We start from the raw sequence: 19,206 nt of genomic DNA on the forward strand, positions 1-19,206 counted from the left end.
TGGTATGCTTGACAAACGGAATGGGTACAAATTGTGTGTGGAGATTTTAACATTGGTTTGTTGAATCCAAACGGACATAAGAGGACAACATATCTGTAAAGTGTCTAAAATATAAAAAATGGTATTGTTTGCTGATGACACAAATTTATACTGTTAGGGAAAAATTTGAGTTCAAAATATTTCATAATAGAAAAGTTCATAATATTTAGCAATCGACAAAGTAATAACAAAGCTAAAATTAGGATTAGTAATGAGGAAATAGAAAGAGTATATGAATATAAATGTTTGTGTGTTATAATAGATCATAAATTATCCTGGAAATCACATATAAATAATGTAAAAACAAAAATGTCTAAATCTATTGCAATATTAAATAGAATAAAATATATTTTGAAAGAAAAATCATTATATATATATTGTATTGCTCAATTGTATTTATTCAAATGCAATATATATGTTACAAAAGAAAGCAACAAGGATTGTAAAATGGGCTGCCTATTATGAACCAACAAATATGTTACTTATTAATTTACAAGATTTAAAATTTGTTGATTTATTTTACCTTTATACTGCACTGATCATGTATGAAGTATATAATTTACTTCCAAATTGTGTTCAGAGGCTGTTCGAAATAAGAGAAAGTCAGTATGAACTAAGAGGAATGTATTTGTTTAAAAAAGTAAGACCAAATATAAAAAAAAACGTATTTTTTAAACGTATTAAAGGGGTAAACCTATGGAATAATTGTGATAAGGAATTAAAATTGTGTACTTCACTCTGTAAATGCAAGATAAAAAAACAAAAAAAACAAGGTGGTACATAATTATATAACTCAATATGAATAATTTGTGTACGTCATATGTAAACTATTGAAATAATAGGCTATCTGATATGTGTACCTTTGTAATCATGTATGTACATCTTGGAAATTGTCTTATGTAACTGTTTGTTCATTTTAAATGGCATAATAAGCATATAGGCTTCAGCCTACAACTTTTTTGGTTATGTATATAAATATTTTTTCTTTACTTTGGAAAATTATGTGTGAGGACCTAAATATAATTTTGTTGTTGTTGATGTTTAAAACCCCCCAAAAAACAAAAACAGCTTTTGAGGGTAATTAGGTTACTCTTGCTTCCAAATTGGCAAGAGGGCTGTTTACAACACACTTTAAAATTCCATTAGTATGCAGTTAGATCTTTCTTTAGGCTTTCTCCCTACTGCTGCATCCATTTCCCGTGCATTGCCTTTTTAAATCAAAACTTAAAAAAGAATAAATGACTGATATTCATTTAATGTCACCATGTTCTCAATAATACAAGAATTAGGTAATCAATATACTTTAAGGTAATTTGAAGAATACCATGGTTTTCATCAAAAAAAGTTTCAGAAAATGTAAAATTTTTTAGATGATGGTATGATATTACTTACAAAAAAATACCAAAAGTTACCTTTTTTTTTTTGGACATGGTATCATGGTACTACTATGGTAAAGGAATACCATAGTATTTTGAAATATACCATGGAACAAAAATGTATGTACTGTAGTATTTTATATGTTACTCCAAGGTACAACAAATAATACCATGGTACTATCATGGCATTCATCCAAAAAAAACATTTTTTTATACAAGTGATGAAATCACATGATAGCACTTACAAAATAGGTACCAAACACTATCATGGTATCTACTATGGTGTTTTGGACATGTTACCATGGTACTACCATGGGAAGGGGGTAGTAGCCTACATTGAAATACACCATGGTCCTAAAATTATTGTACGATGGTATTTCGTATGGTACTCCAAGAAGGTATTTCCAAAACCACCATAGTACAACCATGGTACATTTCCAAAAACATAGTAGAACCATGGTATGTTTTGGTACTTTGGATGTAAATTGCATGGTAGCCTACCTTAATATGGTACTCATTCAGTACCACGGTATATTAAAAAGCAACATTCATCAAACATAATTATCCTTACAAACAATAACTGTGTCAGATGGAACCATGGTATATTTCAAACTATCATGGTATTAGGATCTGATATTACTCTACAGTACTCTTGCTAAGTTATGAGTTATGACAGCGACTGAAATCTTCTTACACCATGTCTACACCGGATGCCCCGCAACAGCTTGTGGTTGTCTACACTGGACGCTACGAAGCGACTGTTACAAATCCATTTGTTCTTCATATCAGAAGTATCACAGGGCATCAGTTTACTGTCGGTAATTCATCGCGTCGGTCCACGCCGCATCCAGTGTAGACAGCGTCGCCAATTATAATGGGTTCTATTTGCTTTTATCAGTTGCACCATTCTCGTTTATAGACGCTGTGTCATGAACAACACGTCAAAAACCCAGCGCTGAGGTGTGCAGCTCCAGTAAGGTTGTGAACTCTTGAATTGGCTCTGTGTGACTGTTTGATAAGCGGTCTGGAAGTGCATGGAGGGGGATAGGCGCCGTTGCACTCATGACATCCAACTAAATACACACCAGCTGCAGCGGGGAAGACACTGGCCGTTCTGAGGCACGCCATGAGGCAGTGACACCACTCGTCTCTGTTGCACTCTCTTCCAATCAAACTGGATTTAAAACGTGCCGTCAGCCCCTGGTCTGTTGTGATGTCGGGGAGCCCACTTCCCTGCTGGTTCTCATTTGTTGGATTGTCTCTCTCTCTGGTTTCCTTTGAGATGGTTATGGATGTAGTGAGAGGGGCAGCTCCCCACCATGGGCTTGAAGTACTTGGTACTCTCTTATCAGAAGATAAAGACATGCAAAGAGTTACAGATACATAACAGATATCATATCTACTGTAATTTTTCACCCCCATGGCAGATATTTTTAACATTTGATCAAACCTTTCAAAAGTCAAATTACTTTTCCTTTGAGATCATGTTTTATACAGGACTCCTGTAAAGCATGCTTTATTTCAGCAGGAAAGTTCATGCAGAAATGAAAATTGTGCCATTATTTACTCACCCTCATGTTGTTCCAATTCCTGCAGGATCAAACAAAATAAGACGTTCCGAAGAAATACGCAGCACTTTTCCATAAAATGAAAGAATATTGTGTCCTTGGCTTGTCAAGCTAATAAAAGGACAAAAAGCATTAAAACCATAGAAGTGTTACGAGATGAAGATGAAGGAGAGTTCAAAAAGGTTTCAATAAACAAAAGGGTTCTTTAAGAAAATCAAACTAAAGTAATACACGAGATGAAGGCAAAGTAACAGCATGACTACACACAAACAACAACTAACAACTGAAGGGTGAAACAGAGCAAATACAATACACAGTGATAATGAGATGATAACGAACAGGTGTGATGATTAGATGAGTGTCCATGACAACTGAACGACTGGCGGGAAACTAAGGGTACGTTAACACTACTACAACGATATGCTTAAAACAGAGACGTTTTTCTTTTGAGTTTTCCGCGTATAGACGACACCATTGTCAAAACGATCCCCATTTACACGGATCCACGAAAACGACTAAAAACGCTGTATTCTACTGGCAGGCCATTGGTTGGCGATGAAACACTATAGACTGAACAAGTAATATGCATTTGCATGGCGTCATCATCTTCAGAGACCATTTTCAAAAACTTGTAGGCCTACTTTGAAACCCATTTTCAAGCACCCAAAACGCTGCTGTCGTGTAAACGAACGGCCAAAACACATAAGAAGTGTTATGTTTTAGAAAAACAAACTGAGGGGCTGGACACCATTTTCAATAAAAACGTAACACTTTTTATGCGTTTTGGCCGTTCGTTTACACGACAATGCCGTTTTGGGTGCCTGAAAAACGCAAACTTTTGAAAACGGGTTTCAAAGTGCACGTGTAAACAACAATGACATCATGCACATGCGTATTTTGTGTTCAAGCCATAGTGTTTCATCGCCATCTAATGGCCTGGCAGTAGAATACATCGTTTTCGTGGATCCGTGTAAATGGGGATCGGTTTGACAATGGTGTCGTCTGTACGCGGAAAACTCAAAGGAAAAACGTCTTCGTTTTAAACATATCGTTGTCCTGTAAACATACCCTGAAGGCCCATGAAAACAGAAACTTAGAAACTTAATACGTGTGACAAGAAGTTACATACAAGTGAAACCAAGAGAGGTTTTATATGCATAAAAATCACTATTTCAGTAATTCTTAAAAAAAGATTTCCCAATGGGAGAAAATAATAATTTAATATATTTTTGAAATAAAATAAAAAAACACCAAAGCTATTTTGTTTAGCAGAATTTAGTTTTATCTTGTTTCAAAGATGTTTAAATATTTATACTGAAAATAAAAGATTTAAAAAAATATTAAAACAAATGCAGTTTCCCGATGGCAGAAAACAATTCAAGATATATTTTCTTTAAAAATAAATAAATATTGTTTAGATAAATATTGTCTAGTTTTACTAGAAAACAAAAGACCAAACATGACTTTACAGTGTTGCTATTAGGCCTATATGCAAAATCCAAAACCTTTTTTTAAAATTCAAAATATAACTTCCTCGAAGGAAGATTGATTCGCCTCTCCAAAAAAAGATAACGTACTGCTACTGACTTTTAAAGCAAGCAGTTTCATTTAACACTGACCTGGCCACCTTCTTGTTTCCCTTTAGCCTGAACCCATTCATCATCTGACTTTAAAACACACACATAATGATGACTGACACTCTTAAAATCTGCAGGACTGGAGTGTAGAATGTATGGAATGCATGATGGAACACACATTTCTTCAATATTCCACAGATGGAATGTGGGAGCGAGTTTTGAAAACATCATATTTCTGTCAAATATCTATAATGTAGAATCATGTTTTATATCATTTTTTATTATTAATGTCTGTTTGATTATTAATGTTATTTATAAAATCATCCAGGGGCCAATTTACCATCCTGTCAAATATTTCCAACCCAAACATTTCAGTTGACAGCCAAGTTTAATAGACAGTTTAACGATGTGAGTTGATTGACAGACTGAAGAGATGTACGTAATGGTCTAGCATTATCTGTCTGTAAAAGAGAAAGACACGAAGTGGAGACTAGCTCTGAGGTGCAAAGAAAATAAGTTCAAGTGCTTACAGACTTTAGCTCACATCTATAAAGTAGCAGGGCATCCCAAACAAGGACCATATGCTCCACCCGGACTGTGTGTGTAATGTGCTCAACAGGACAAGAGCGGCCAAAGCACGCTAACAATCATAAAGCACGCTAACGATCATCGCCAACATTTCATTTTACGGTGACGTAGAGACTTCTTCTCTTCAGTTCAGCTCACTCATTTTCTATAGGGTTCAGTTTAGGGGACCGGGACGGACATGGCAGAATTGTGTTGATTTTGATTGTCCTGATGGAAGATCCAATCATGGGGTATTTCTTATCCCTGTTTGCTCTAAACCTATCTGGTGGGTTTGCTGCCAAAAAGTTTTGTTTCATCTGATCATAGAATCCGGTTCCTTTTGAAGTTCCAGTAGTGTCTGACAACTGAATATGCAGTTTATTTTTGGAGGAGCGAGGAGGATTTTTCTTGAAACCCTCCCAAACAACATGTGGTGATGTAGGGGTTGTTTGATTTTTTTTAATGCTTTCTGACTCCCAAGACTCAAGTAATCTCTGCAATTCTCCATCTGTGATCCTTGGAGAGACTTTGGCCACTCAAAGACAATATAGACACAGGTCCTCTTCCTGGCAGATTCGTGACATCTTTAGTTGATTGCAACTTCTTAATTATTTCCCTGATGGTGGAAATGGGGATTTTCAATTCTTTAGCTATTTTCTTACAGCCGCTTTCTATTTTGTGATGCTCAATAATCTCTTGCTGCACATCAGAACTATATTCTCTGGTTTTACTTGTTATGATGGATGATTAAAGGAATTTTGCCTTTGTGTTTCCTCATATTTATACTCCTGTGTGAACCAAGAAGTCATAGACAATTTCATGCCCCTAGACCCTAGTCACCCTGGTGTGCTAATTTAAAAAAAATATTAATGGGAATATTTTCTTTTGTATTTTATAGCTCTGTTGCATGTGTATCTGTATGTCTGTTTTTAATTAAATGCTTTCAGGATTTCATGCATTCTTTGGAAATGTTTGGTTTTACTGTTTTACTACAATGCTACTAGCAACCACATTATTATCATAATTTTGTCATGCAGTGAAACCTTTACTAAATAACCACAATTTGTAGATACAGAAATGTTTTTGTATCTAAAGTTCTGCAGATGTAATGGCACAATGCTATATAAAAAGGAAAAATATAATAATAATAAAAAATAAAATAAAATGGAAGTACTAACTCTCAGATGACTCGTCATAATACAGTTTATTTGGATGTTTAATCACGATGTCTTTGGTGTGATAGGTAGCTTCATGGAGCTGGTCCGGCTTTGATGTGCAACTGAATAGCTCGTATTTCATGATAACAATGTGTCATGTCTGGACCTCATTAGGTAACCAGTGGAAAACCTTCACACATGGTGGCCTTATTTCCAGACAAACCTGAACCTGTGCGGACAAACCTACTGAAACTACGTGCTTTGAAACCTTATGTTTTGTATGTGATCTGAAGTCACCATATGCCTTCAAGACGGCTGGCTCTAGAACTTCATACCTATCAGACTTACAGTAAATCCTCAAGACTTTGAGAACTGAACTGATCTAATCTTTCCAAGCTGAATACCTACAGTCTTTAACACGGTAATGAAAGCACCTGTTTTGTGTTTTCCTGCATGTCCAACGAGACAAACCTGACAAATGCTAGATTGCTGTGGTTGCCAGGATGTTGCTGTTTTAGTAATTTGCAATGTTGTTAGGATGATCTCAGTGGATATGGGTGATAGCCTCTAAATATAGCTCCTTCAGATTTTCACACATTTTTAATTATATGGCAGCGAAAATCACAAGTCATATTGCTCATAAAAGTAACATCATCATACCTCTATTCTTCTCTTAAACAGCACATCAAAATGAAAAAAAAATTATAGCAAAACAAACTGGACCATATGATGTCAAAAGTCTAGCTAGACATCAGATACTTTTGCCATGATATATCACTTTTTGAGTGCACACAGCACAGCAGTGCAGACAGAGTCATGCAGAAGGGCAGTACTACTGATGTAATGCTGAGCTAATAAACCTTTCTAGGAGGGAGAGCCATGATTCATAAACCCTTTAACCTTGAGTGCCATCATACAGGGTCGGATGTTGGCATCAAACAGACATCTGGAGGCCATAATGACAAAATGACACTCGTCAAAGCGCCCTCGAGAGCAAATGGATAATTGTCATGAAAAGTCAGAAGTGTTTCTGTGATTTCTTTTTTATATGTTAATTATTATGTACACTATATTTACAAGTTTGGGGTCGGTATCATTTTTTAAATCTCTTAATCTCTTGATAAAAAATACAGTAAAAACTGAAATTTTGTGAAATATAATTACTATAGTTTTATGTAATTTATTGTTCTGATGCAAAGCTGAATTTTCAGCATCATTACTCCAGTCTTCTCTTCAGTGTCACATGATCCTTCAGAAATCATTTTAATAGGCTGATTTGCTGCTCAAGAAACATTTATAAACATTTAAAAGTTCTAAAGCACAACAATTATTTGATATAGAAATCTTTGTAACAATATGTCTTTACTGTCACTTTTGATCAATATAATGCATCCCTGCTAAATAAAAATATTAATTTGTTTAAATAAAAAAAGTACTGACCCCAAACATTTGAACGATAGTGTATTGCAATTTTTACTAGGTCATATTAATTGAAAGACTACGTGAAATGTATGTAATGCAATATCTTCATATGCACAAATCAACAGTGCATGTCAGTGATCATATTTTCAGTACATTGTGATTTATAGTTAAATACAGTATTTAGTTTAATACAGTATACAACTAGTCACAGAAATTCTGTCAAAGCAGTGAATCTGAACATGTATGAGTGGTCTTTAAATAAAAGTTCAAAGGTCTCTTAAGAACTGTAATTGAATGTAAGCAACACTGAAGCACTGATTAGATGGCAGGCCTGCTCTCTGAAGTATGCTTCTGTGCAATATGTTTTCAATGCACCGTAAGTCGAACCAGATGCTGATGTTATCCTTATTCTTAGCTTGAGAATGTCAAGTAAAGCCATGTACATGAACAATGAATGTGAATCTTTTCATTCTTTCATGATTTCTGACACAACAATGATTAAATTGATAACTTGAAGGGATGCACCATTGCATTGTGATCAAGTATTGCTTTATAGCTTTTAGTGTTTACTCTCTCATCCTATTTATAAATGAACATTGCAGCCTGCAAACATCACATGCATAATAAATAAATAACAAATGAAAACATAATGAAAACATATTTCATGAATTAATTATAAATTAATCAAAAAGCTCAATTACAAGCAGGTGGTGATAAAGAGAGAGGAACGATTTATAGTTGCTATTACAAGAAAGCACGGTGACAGTACCATACAATGATGGTTTAAGGTGGTAATTCCTTGGTACATGGTAAAGCATAAATAAATAAAAGCTATAATACTTAGCGTTCACTGTAATCTTTTGTAGGATAGCACACAAACTCCACAGATAAAACGCCCATTTCCAGGCAAACAAACATTTCCGAACAAACTACTGGCTGAAATCTATTTAATTACTATAACGGATGCTATATTGTATCAGGTATGTTTCGGATTAGTCAAAAAAAGTTAGTAATCAAAACTTAGAAATGATCAAAATCAATTTCCCAAAAGTGTTCTATCGCTTTTACCATAAACGGAACGAACGTTCGTTCGGTCAGTCGTTGTTTCCAGTCGGGAACATTTCTCGTCGGACCAGTTGTGCATGACCAACAAATTTAGCAATAAACTTTGGTAGAATTTTAACTTAAACATATAGTTCTTTCAAAGCGCGCGTAACGTTACAATTCAAACGGAATATTACTGTCACATCTGCGGCGTCCATACGCCATGCATTCAGAGTTGAAGTCGCTCTTTATTTTTGCACAGACCGCTGTTTGTTTTGGTTTCATTTCTGCTGAATATCACTCAGTTTAAAGATGGCTGGACTGGAGCTGCTCTTCAACTGCGTATCAAACTCTATAACCTGTTCTCAAGATGCTCTGATCTGTTTCGTACACTGGGAAATAGTGAAAGGTGGCTATAAATGTCTCGGCATTGGAGATGATGTAAGTTAATGACGAGTGATGATAATCTGATACAAAAACTAGCAGTCTTGTGTCCAAACTGAAATGTCATTCTAAAAGACACTTTTTCCACAAAAAAAAAATAAAAAAATTATGATGTCATTGAATAGGATAAAATATCGAGCCAATTGGCATTTGCAGCAAATGCTTTACTGTTTTGTTTTGAAGGGGCGCCGTAATATTTGCCTGATTATGAAATGTCGATTTTCCACACAGCCTAAAGATGGAGAGAAGTCGTCAGAACTGCTTCCACCCGGCTGGAATGAAAGCAATGAGCTGTATGCACTCAGATACAGGTCAAATGATGACAGGTCAAGCCTACTGCTCAAAGCCTTCACAGTGGATTCAACCCTGATCTTCAATTTAATGGTAATTCAATTGTATTATAATGCAATGCTTCACAGATGACAGAATGGTGTTAGACTGGATGGTTTTCAACACTTCTTTTTAATCTTTTGCAGGACTCCACGACAGAAAAAGTAACCGATCTCACAATTAACGTCAGTGAGTATGTTGATGAGGCCAATATGCAGACGTTTGAAAGGTTTGTGAATTTATTTAGTGCAAAAAAGAAGTCTCTTATGCACATCAAGCCTGCATTTATTTGAGCAAAAAAGAAGAAGAAAAAACTGTAATATTGTGGAATATTATTACAATTTAAAATAATGGTTTTCTATTTTAATATACTTTACAGTATGATGTATTTCTGTGATGCAAAGCTGAATTTTCAGCATCATTACTTCAGTCTTCAGTGTCACATGATCCTTCAGAAATCATTCTAATATGCTGATTTGATGCTCAGTTATTATTAATGTTGGAAACAGTTGTGCTGCTTGATATTTTTTTGGGAACCTGTGATAATTTTTTCAGGATTCATCGATTAATAAAAAGTAAAAAAGAACAGCATTTATTCAAAGTAGAAATATTTTCTAACAATATAAATCTTTACTATAATTAAAAAAAAATCAATTTAACACATCCTTGCTGAATAAAAGTAATAAATAATTACTGACCCCAAACTTTTGAACAGGTTGTCTTAGGGTTAGTATTTGTTACAAAAGATTTCAGTTTTAAATAAATGCTGTTATTTATTATTATTATTTTACTTTTTATTCATCAAAGAAGGGTTATCCATCCGTGTCAGGTTATTAAAAAAAATATTAAGCAGCACAACTGTTTCCAGCATTGATAATAAATCATCATATTAGAATGATTTCTGAAGGATCATGTGAAACTGAAGACAGTAATGATGCTGAAAATTCAGCTTTGCATCACATAAATAAATTTATATTTTAAAGGATATTCAAATAGAAAACCATTATGTAATAATATTTTACAATATTTTCTGTATTTTTGATCAAATGCTTGATGAGCTTAAGAGACTTATTTTCAAAAACATGCAATTTTTACAAAAATCATTAGTTTTCCCACAATTTTCTGAACATATGCAAACTTTCTCTGGTAAAAAAAAGCTCAATGCCAGCATATCTGTGATAGTGGCCATATCAAATGAGGAATCAGTTGAGGTAAATCAAAAAAGGTGATGCATTTTCTAACTTATTATTTTGCTTTCAGCGTGTTTAAGAACACAGATGAGTTGACCGCAAAGCTAAAGTCCTCACTGCTGCCCACTAAAAAAGAGGAGCGTCAAGGAAAGACAGAGAGGAAGACAGACAGTGAAAGAGCTTCAAACTTAAGAGACCCTCACCGGGATCCGCTCCTGATCCCAACCAGAGGCCCTTCAAACAGACAGCCTCCTAACTGGTGAATATCACTCATTCTCTCATTCTTGTTTTCATGCAATTAATACATTGGTTTTCAAGGGTATCAGCTTTCTAGAGGAATGTCTAGAGGTCATTTTCAGGTGCAGTCTGTGGAGATTTGTATAGCACAGTTATCCGACCTAACGGCACTGGAGCAGCCAGCTGTTGCTATGGTTACCGCCTCAGGTGATCCGAACTTCTGTTCGCAGTCTGTTCAGTGAAAATATGCACTTTTGTGGTCTGTACTGTTTAAAAACTCAGCTAAACTATGAAATAAGGACCTTTTTTAGAGGGTCAGTCCCCCGCGTTTGTGTATTCATGGTCTGCACTGGGTTATGACTGAAACTAGAACCATATGAAAACATTTTTGTTACTTGAAATAAAATAAATGTTAACTGAAATAAAAGATGAAAAAAATCCCATTTTCATTTAGTTTAACTTCAAAACTAAAACTGAAATAAAAATGGATAAAATCTATATAGACGCACACAACAAAATTACAAATAAATGAACAGAAAATGGAAAATATAAACATAAATCTAATTCGATATATTAATAAAAACTATAATAGTATCTTGATAAAATAACACTGGTCTGTATGACTAATATTTTTTGTTTTGTTATTTCATGAACGAAAAAGACAAATTTATAGAGTGCAGTATTATGTATTTATTTAAATGTTAAAGGTGCAAAATGTCGTTATTAAAAATAATGCTGCAATCTATTCTGAGAACAGTGAACCAGCATGATAAAAGTTCAACCATGTTCTCAAAGTCACTATGAAATCAAAGTAGACAATTCTTATTTATTTATTTTTATATGTTTTATTCTTATTTATGGAATATAGCAGTGTTTATAATAAATGACCTACCGTGCACATCATATTTATATATATATTTTAAATTCATGTGCCCTCATAATCTTTATTCAAAATAACGTCTCTTTTCTGATGACATGTTCACTGGTGGAGGGCGGGGCAACCTGTCAATCACATGAGATCCACCAATAGCAAGCCACAACCATCTAACTCTTAACTATATTATAACTCTATATTGCTATATTAACTATAGCAAACTATATTAATTCTAATAGATTCAAATAGATCTCTCTGTGAGTTTGCCTGTAAATGAATGTGTTTGTGTGTGTGAAGGACGTTATGGGGTGCGCTGGGACTTTGCGAGCGAGATTTGTATGTGTGTTGTGTAGGTGTCAGCTCATGTCCTCTGTCCTGTTTAATATTTCCCAGCGTGAGTCCTGCGAGAGCGCCCACTGCTGTACTGTGTCTATTTTTGAAGCACTGAGTGTTGTGGATTTTGTGTGTCTGGCACTGCAGACTGAGAGACTGGGAGACTGGGGTGCGTCTCAATCAGCTCCCTAGTTCAGGAGTGAGGGCACGGATCAGGGAGGCGGACATCTGAAGGACTGTCTCAATCACAGAATCCTTCCAGTGCACTGAAACTTTCACTCCCTAAAAAGTCTAACAATCACTATGTTCCCTTAATGGAAGTTCTGAAGCCTAAACATAAGCCAACTCACTACACATAATGATTTTTAAAATACAAACCATAATTTCATTATATTTCAGCATGAATTAAACATCGCTAGACAGGTAATGAGCATAATCTATCTAACATTTATTGTTTATTTCCGGCTGAAGCGTTGCACGTATGTAACAAGCAAAGTATTTATCCTAATGTACTTTAAGTAATATTAAAAAATGATCTTAGAAAGATATCAGTTCTGCTGTTGTTCATGGATACCAGTAGTGATGTTGTACAATGCAGTCGTTGTCTTGTCACCATCAGTGTGTAGTGAGCCATGCATGGTCCTTTCCAGTGCCTGAATCTGTGTACACGATATACTGATTCACGACAGCTGATTGAGACGCACCCCTGGGAGAGAGATGCACCACTTCCATCAAACACACACAGTTTGGGAGATTTAGTAAAGTCTGTTTGGTTGAAACCCACTCAAACTATTTTTATATTTTTGTAACATACGAGGAAGGAGCTGTGGGATATGCAGCCTGTGCTGTGACCTTGATTTCCTATTTTCTCTGCAGTCTCTATCAATAAAAAGTGGCAAAAACAAGAAAGAATAGTTTGCAGGGAGAAAGAGAAGAGGAAAGCAGTGGTTAGAGACTGCGCAGTGGTGTTCGTAAGGTCATGGCAGAAACCCAGAGGTGGATTTCGGTGTTTGTCTTCCACTTCCCCTTCCTGGGTTCACGGTGACCCCTATCAGATTCTTTATGATGTCAGCGATTTATCGACTCGCTGTTGCTGTGGGCGTGATGTAATTCAGGCAAACAGACACTCAGAAAGTGTCCCGGGTTAAAGCCAAAGAGCCTGTAGCCTTTCAAAACATTGAGCCGAGTCACAGCCAATCCACATTCTGCAGATGGAGATCCACAGATTAAGCCAAATAATCTTCTACATACTGTACATTTATCAAACAACCATATGTTGTTGTTAAAAAAAATTTGAATTATATACACTTTAGATTTTGTTATTTAATTCAGTGACATTCAGACATATAAAAACAAATACAATATACTGTGTGTACAATACTCTCTCTCTCTCTCTCTCTCTCTCTCTCTCTCTCTCTGTCTGTCTGTATGTATGTATGTATGTATGTATGTATGTATGTATGTATGTATGTATGTATGTATGTATGTATGTATGTATGTATGTATGTATGTATGTATGTATGTATGTATGTATGTATGTATGTATGTATGTATGTATGTATGTATGTATGTATGTATGTATGTATGTATGTATGTATGTATGTATGTATGTATGTATGTACACAGACACACTATCGTTCACAAGTTTGGGGTCTGTAAGGTTTTTTGAAGGAAATTCATACTTTTATACAACAAAAAATGCATTAAATTGATTGAAAGTGACAGTAAAGAAATTTATGGTGTTACAAAAGATTTATGTTTCAGGTAAATTACTTTATATTGAAAAACGTTATATTAATCAAAGAATAAAAAAAGTATGGTCATGTGACAATTCAGCTTTGCCACAGGAATAAATAACATTTTAAAATATATGAATTTGGGATAAGTTATTTTAAATTGTAATAATATTTCAGAATATTACTGTTTTGTTTTTACTGTATTCTTGATCAAATAAATGCAGCAGAAGAGACCTCTTTCAGAAACATTTAAAAAAAATAATAATACTGACCCCAAATTTTTGAACAGAAACATACAATAGTATTGTTAATATTATGCAGTTATATATAACATTAATATATATCACATCGATATATATATATACTGTATATGTTCAAAACAGTGTTACAGAATGCTTCTGAAATGTCTCTCTTTGTGTGTGTGTTTTAGGCCTGACCCGATGGCTCCTTTTGCTGCAGGTGGTGCCGATCTGGATCCCTTTGGGTGAGAAATCCCATCACTTACTTGCCAAACACTCATCAGTAAATGTGTCATGCATGTTGACCTGTAGATTACAGACACAGAGTCTTTCTTAGGGGGGTTTTCACACTGGTCATGTCTGCCACGATCCGAACCCGATCGGTTTGTTTCAGGCGCTCCTTGTAGAATCTGGTTTCACACATTTGATTCTATCGAATCCCGGTCTCTTCTGCTGCAAATCTCTCGTTTCTGTCTAAAATCTTGGAGGGTGTGGTTGCAGCCCAATTAAACAAACACTTAATTGAAAATAAACTATTTGAGCCTCATCAATCAGAATTTTGAAAATTACACAGCACTGAGACTGCGTTGGTGAAAGTCACTAATGACTTACTTATTGCCTCCGACTCCGGCTCCACGTCCATTCTCATTCTCTTGGATCTCAGTTCAGCCTTGGCACTATTGACCATGCCCTATTACTCAATCGCCTCGAACATGTATTTGGCTTGTCAGAGACTGTTCTTGACTGGTTCAAGTCCTATTTCACTGACCGCAGTCAATTTGTTTTTATGGGTGGTTATAGGTCCAAAGTTGGTTCTGTTCATACGGGTGTTCCACAAGGGTCAGTCTTGGGTCCCCTACTCTTTAGTATGTACATCTATCCACTTGGTCAATTACTACAATCTCTCAACCTTAACTATCACTTTTATGCTGATGATGATACACAGATTTATATACATACTAGACCGGGTCAGCAAGTGAACGTTGGGTATCTTTCTAACTGTATTGCTGAGATAAAGATTTGGATGTCCAATAATTTTCTGTCTCTAAACGGCTCAAAAACAGAAGTTATGCTCCTAGGATCTCCACATCAACTGCGAAAGGTTGGGTCTCCTACTCTGTCTGTTGATGGCGTTGCACTGGAGACCAAATAAAAAAATCTGGGTGTCATATTTGACGCCACACTGTCATTTGAGCCTTTTGTCCAGAATACAGTTAAGACATCATTTTATCACCTCAGAAATATAGCCCGGCTACGTCCTATGTTGTCCTTTTCGGTAGCTGAGAAGTTGATAAACTCTTTTGTCTTTTCGCGCATTGACTACTGCAATGGTCCTCTAGCTGGGGTATCTAAATCATCATTGGATAAATTGCAATATCTTCAAAATTCAGCCAAATTTAAGCTGATTTTAAAATCCTTATGCTGGCCTATAAATCTCTGCACAATCTGGCACCTCAGTATTTGACTGACTTATTAATCCCTTACACACCACGTCGCAATCTGCGCTCCTCTCAGAGTGGTCTCTTGGTTGTTCCGAAGACACGGCTTCATACGTGGGGTGACCGAGCATTTTCTGTCTATGCTACTAAGCTCTGGAATTCTCTCCCGGCCGACATCAGGGAAGCAAATACATTAGTGACTTTTAAATCTCTTCTTAAAACATTTTATTTTAGGATTGCTTTTACATTATCTTAATTTTATGTGTTTATTTTTTGTATTTACATTGTGTTATTCCTCTGCTGTTATGCTTGTCTGTAAAGCGCTTTGAGAAAGCTATATAAAATAAATATATTATTATTATTATTATTATCTTACATCATCACAAACATACCCAGCGCATGATAGAAGACAGAATCCGGTCAGTGTATTGTGATTTTTTTTTTATTCATTTAGTGCTATTAAACACAGCAGTGAATGCGCATTGTCTACTGTATGTGCGTCGCATGAACGCGGCTTTCTGCTGCTTGCAAACAGACGTCTTTGCTCCATATGCTCAAGGGTCCATATGACCGCTTTCACATTAACAATTTTTCATGCGGTTCGCATGCTGTTTCAAACTAAACTGCTGTGAAAGCACCCTGAGATGTGCACAATGTAATTTTTGGACCACCCTTATGTATAATAAAACAGTTAAAAGGCATCACAGAACATTTAAGAATGAAAATGAATGAGTGTACCTTCAAGGAACGACCTTGCTCGCTGAATTATTAATAGTTCTTGTCTCTTGGTTCTTTCTCCAGGGGAAGGGCAGGAGGAATGATCGTCGATCCATTACGTGCCGGGTTTCCTCGCTCAGGGTTTGACCCCTCCTCTGGGATTCCTGGAGTCCTCCCTCCAGGCGCTGTGCCCCCTGGTGCCCGCTTTGACCCCTTCGGTCCGGTTGGGCGACACAGACCCGGGTAAGAGCTGTAATGGGATCTTTATTGCTGCCAATGATCTGAGTTTAGCTGTTAAACTGCACTTACCTCATTCACATCATATCCTCACCTCTAATGCCTTTGGTTTGTCTTTCTCTTTCAGGCCAGACCCTGATCACATGCCTCCACCAGGCTATGATGACATGTTCATGTAGAATAAGGAGGACGCACTTACGCAACATCCCATAATTCTCACTGCTCTGCAGTCTTATGCACTTTGTGTTTGAATAAACTGTTGTGAAACAGAATTCCTTAAAATAGCACAACTCGTTTTCATTTTGACATTGACAAAATAATTCCATTTTTTCCACTGTTATTTGTGCTACTGACTTATTCTGCATTGGTAAATTAAACTGCTTTTATTCTGTCCCATTTCTCTGATGTGATTGATCTCTTTCTGATAATAAATGCAAAGCAAGTTTATATATTATATATATATATATATATATATATATATATATATATATATATATATATAATTTCATACACAATGGTCATTCAATGTGCTATACATAAAAGGAATTAAAAATAATCATTACAGATTAAGGAATAAAATTAATAATAAAAAAGTAAAAAATAAGGTTATAATAAAATTATTTAATTTAAAATTAAATATAATTAAGAACAAATAAAACGAAAAGAGAATAAAAAGATCATGCAGTGCATCAGTAGGAAGCAGTGATATTTTATTACAATTGAGATACTATAATAGTTTGAATTAATATTTGAATTTATTTTATGAAATTTCTCGTTTTCATTTAAATTTTAGTAAAAAAAAAAAAAGGTTGTGTTTTTGTACATTTTATTAGTTTTTTTATGTGTCTATTTTTTATTAATTCTAATTTCAGTTTTAGTTATCTAAGTACATAAAGTTAATAAATTGAGAAATTCTGCCTTGGCAACTAGCTAAAATAAAATTTAAAAAAAATAAGTAATAAAAAATGTTTTCAAGTCAATTCAACTCACCTTTTTTATATAGCGCTTTATACAATGCATATTGTTTCAAAGCATCTTTACAGTGATAAAGAGGAAAATAATGATCAATGATGCAAACAGATTTATGCTGTAAAGCAACTCTAAAAAGACAATAGAAAAGACCAATCACATTTTCTAAAAAAAAAAAAAAAAAAAAAAAAGTTGGAGCCATAGTTGGCCAAGTGTTGTAAAAATGGGGCCTCACTTATAAAACGTGTGTATGCACAGATTTGAACTTTGAGTGCGTGTACGCTAAAATCTACTATTAGGAAATCTAAGCAATTCTCTCGCTGTTCTCGAGTAAGGATTTGGACGTTAGTGCTCTTTTATTTGTTAATGACATTAATTTGGCGTCGTTTACCAGGCGGAGCTCTGAAAGCATTCCTTCTCTAATACACTGATGTCATGTATGCATTCGAGAAATTATCGTAAGATCAAATATAGGAAGGTTTCTACGCAACATTTTATAAATGAGGCCCTTGGTGTGGTTGCACTTCAGGCGACCCGAGTTTGAGTCCCGGCTTGAGATCTTTTCCCGGTCCATATCCCCTCTCTCCCATGATTTTATGTCTGTCCTACTACTGTCCTAAATAAATAAAGCCAAAAATATAAACATTTTAAAAAAGAAAAGTAAAAATATACTTTAACCAAAATCAACTGCTTTGATTTGTGTGAGGGCTTTTCTCCTACATGCAGCTGCAGTGAACTTGCTCACTATAGTCTCTTTAAAGTACCAATAGATGAATGAAAAGCTTCTGAGAAGGTTGATTCAGTGAGAGGAACATGAAGAAGCAGATGCAGTGGAAATCAATGCCTGTAATGTCCACAGTGAGTCATGATGTCCGCAATGTCAGTGTGACTGTCCTTTACAGCCAGAGATGAAGACACTCGAGTGTCCTCTAGGCATGACTGCACTAAAATAGTGGATTTCACTGGGAGAATTAAGTGCTTATTTGTTAAGGGAATTTAGAAGATATAGATCTGTTAGTCACAATAGAGTGAAAATACTTCTGTGCTTCACATTTAATGTGAAAATGTGTTCCACAAAGTGCCCAAACACTTTTAATCATCAAATAAAGCAATCGAGTTTCTTCAGAAATATGGATTAGTTTTACGATCTCTTTATGAACTTTTTGAAGAGTCAAAGTGTCAGTTGCGTATCTGTCAATGGAGGGACAGAAAGCTCTCAGATTTCATTAAAGCAACACCATGTAGTTTTTCAACCTTCATAATATATTTCCAAGACCCTTGTGATGGTACATCGACTTACAATAGGTTGAATGACACGTCTGCCATAGCCTGACGGGGTCTGTATCGCTTTAACTGGCACTACAGAACTTCAGGGTTTGGGTAGTAACCCGAGCACAAAAATAACTACAAAATTCGACTGCTTTACGGCATACCTCACTTCCCACACCACCCATTTCCTCAAATTCGGACGTGAGAGCCCAACTAGCGTTTGTTTGCTGGCTGGTATAGCGTGGGAGCGCGGGGCACAACCTAATGCGGGGCTAGTTGTAACACGCTTGTTTTAAATACTTCCGCACATGCTTGGATGACGAAACTTTGTGTATTTACTAGTTGCCATATCAACACTATATAGAAAAAAAAAATTCCGCCAAAATTATTATTTTTTGGAAGATATCCATAGACATTTATTAAACCATAGCAAAAGTAAATT

General features: G+C 35.4%; 1 protein-coding gene across 1 annotated transcript; it reads left to right on the forward strand.

The window, feature by feature from the left end:
* Positions 1–8,817: 8,817 nt before the first annotated feature.
* On the forward strand, positions 8,818–16,917 carry psmf1 (proteasome inhibitor subunit 1). Its single transcript, XM_082190154.1, has 7 exons — positions 8,818–9,191; positions 9,426–9,578; positions 9,671–9,753; positions 10,785–10,973; positions 14,325–14,378; positions 16,374–16,532; positions 16,654–16,917. The coding sequence occupies exons 1-7, from the start codon at positions 9,063–9,065 to the stop codon at positions 16,703–16,705; spliced, it is 819 nt and encodes a 272-aa protein (XP_082046280.1). The 5' UTR covers positions 8,818–9,062; the 3' UTR covers positions 16,706–16,917.
* The last annotated feature ends 2,289 nt before the right edge of the window (positions 16,918–19,206 follow it).

This window comes from Leuciscus leuciscus (genome assembly GCF_965113295.1).
Source record: "Leuciscus leuciscus genome assembly, chromosome: 14".
Taxonomy (NCBI): domain Eukaryota; kingdom Metazoa; phylum Chordata; class Actinopteri; order Cypriniformes; family Leuciscidae; genus Leuciscus; species Leuciscus leuciscus.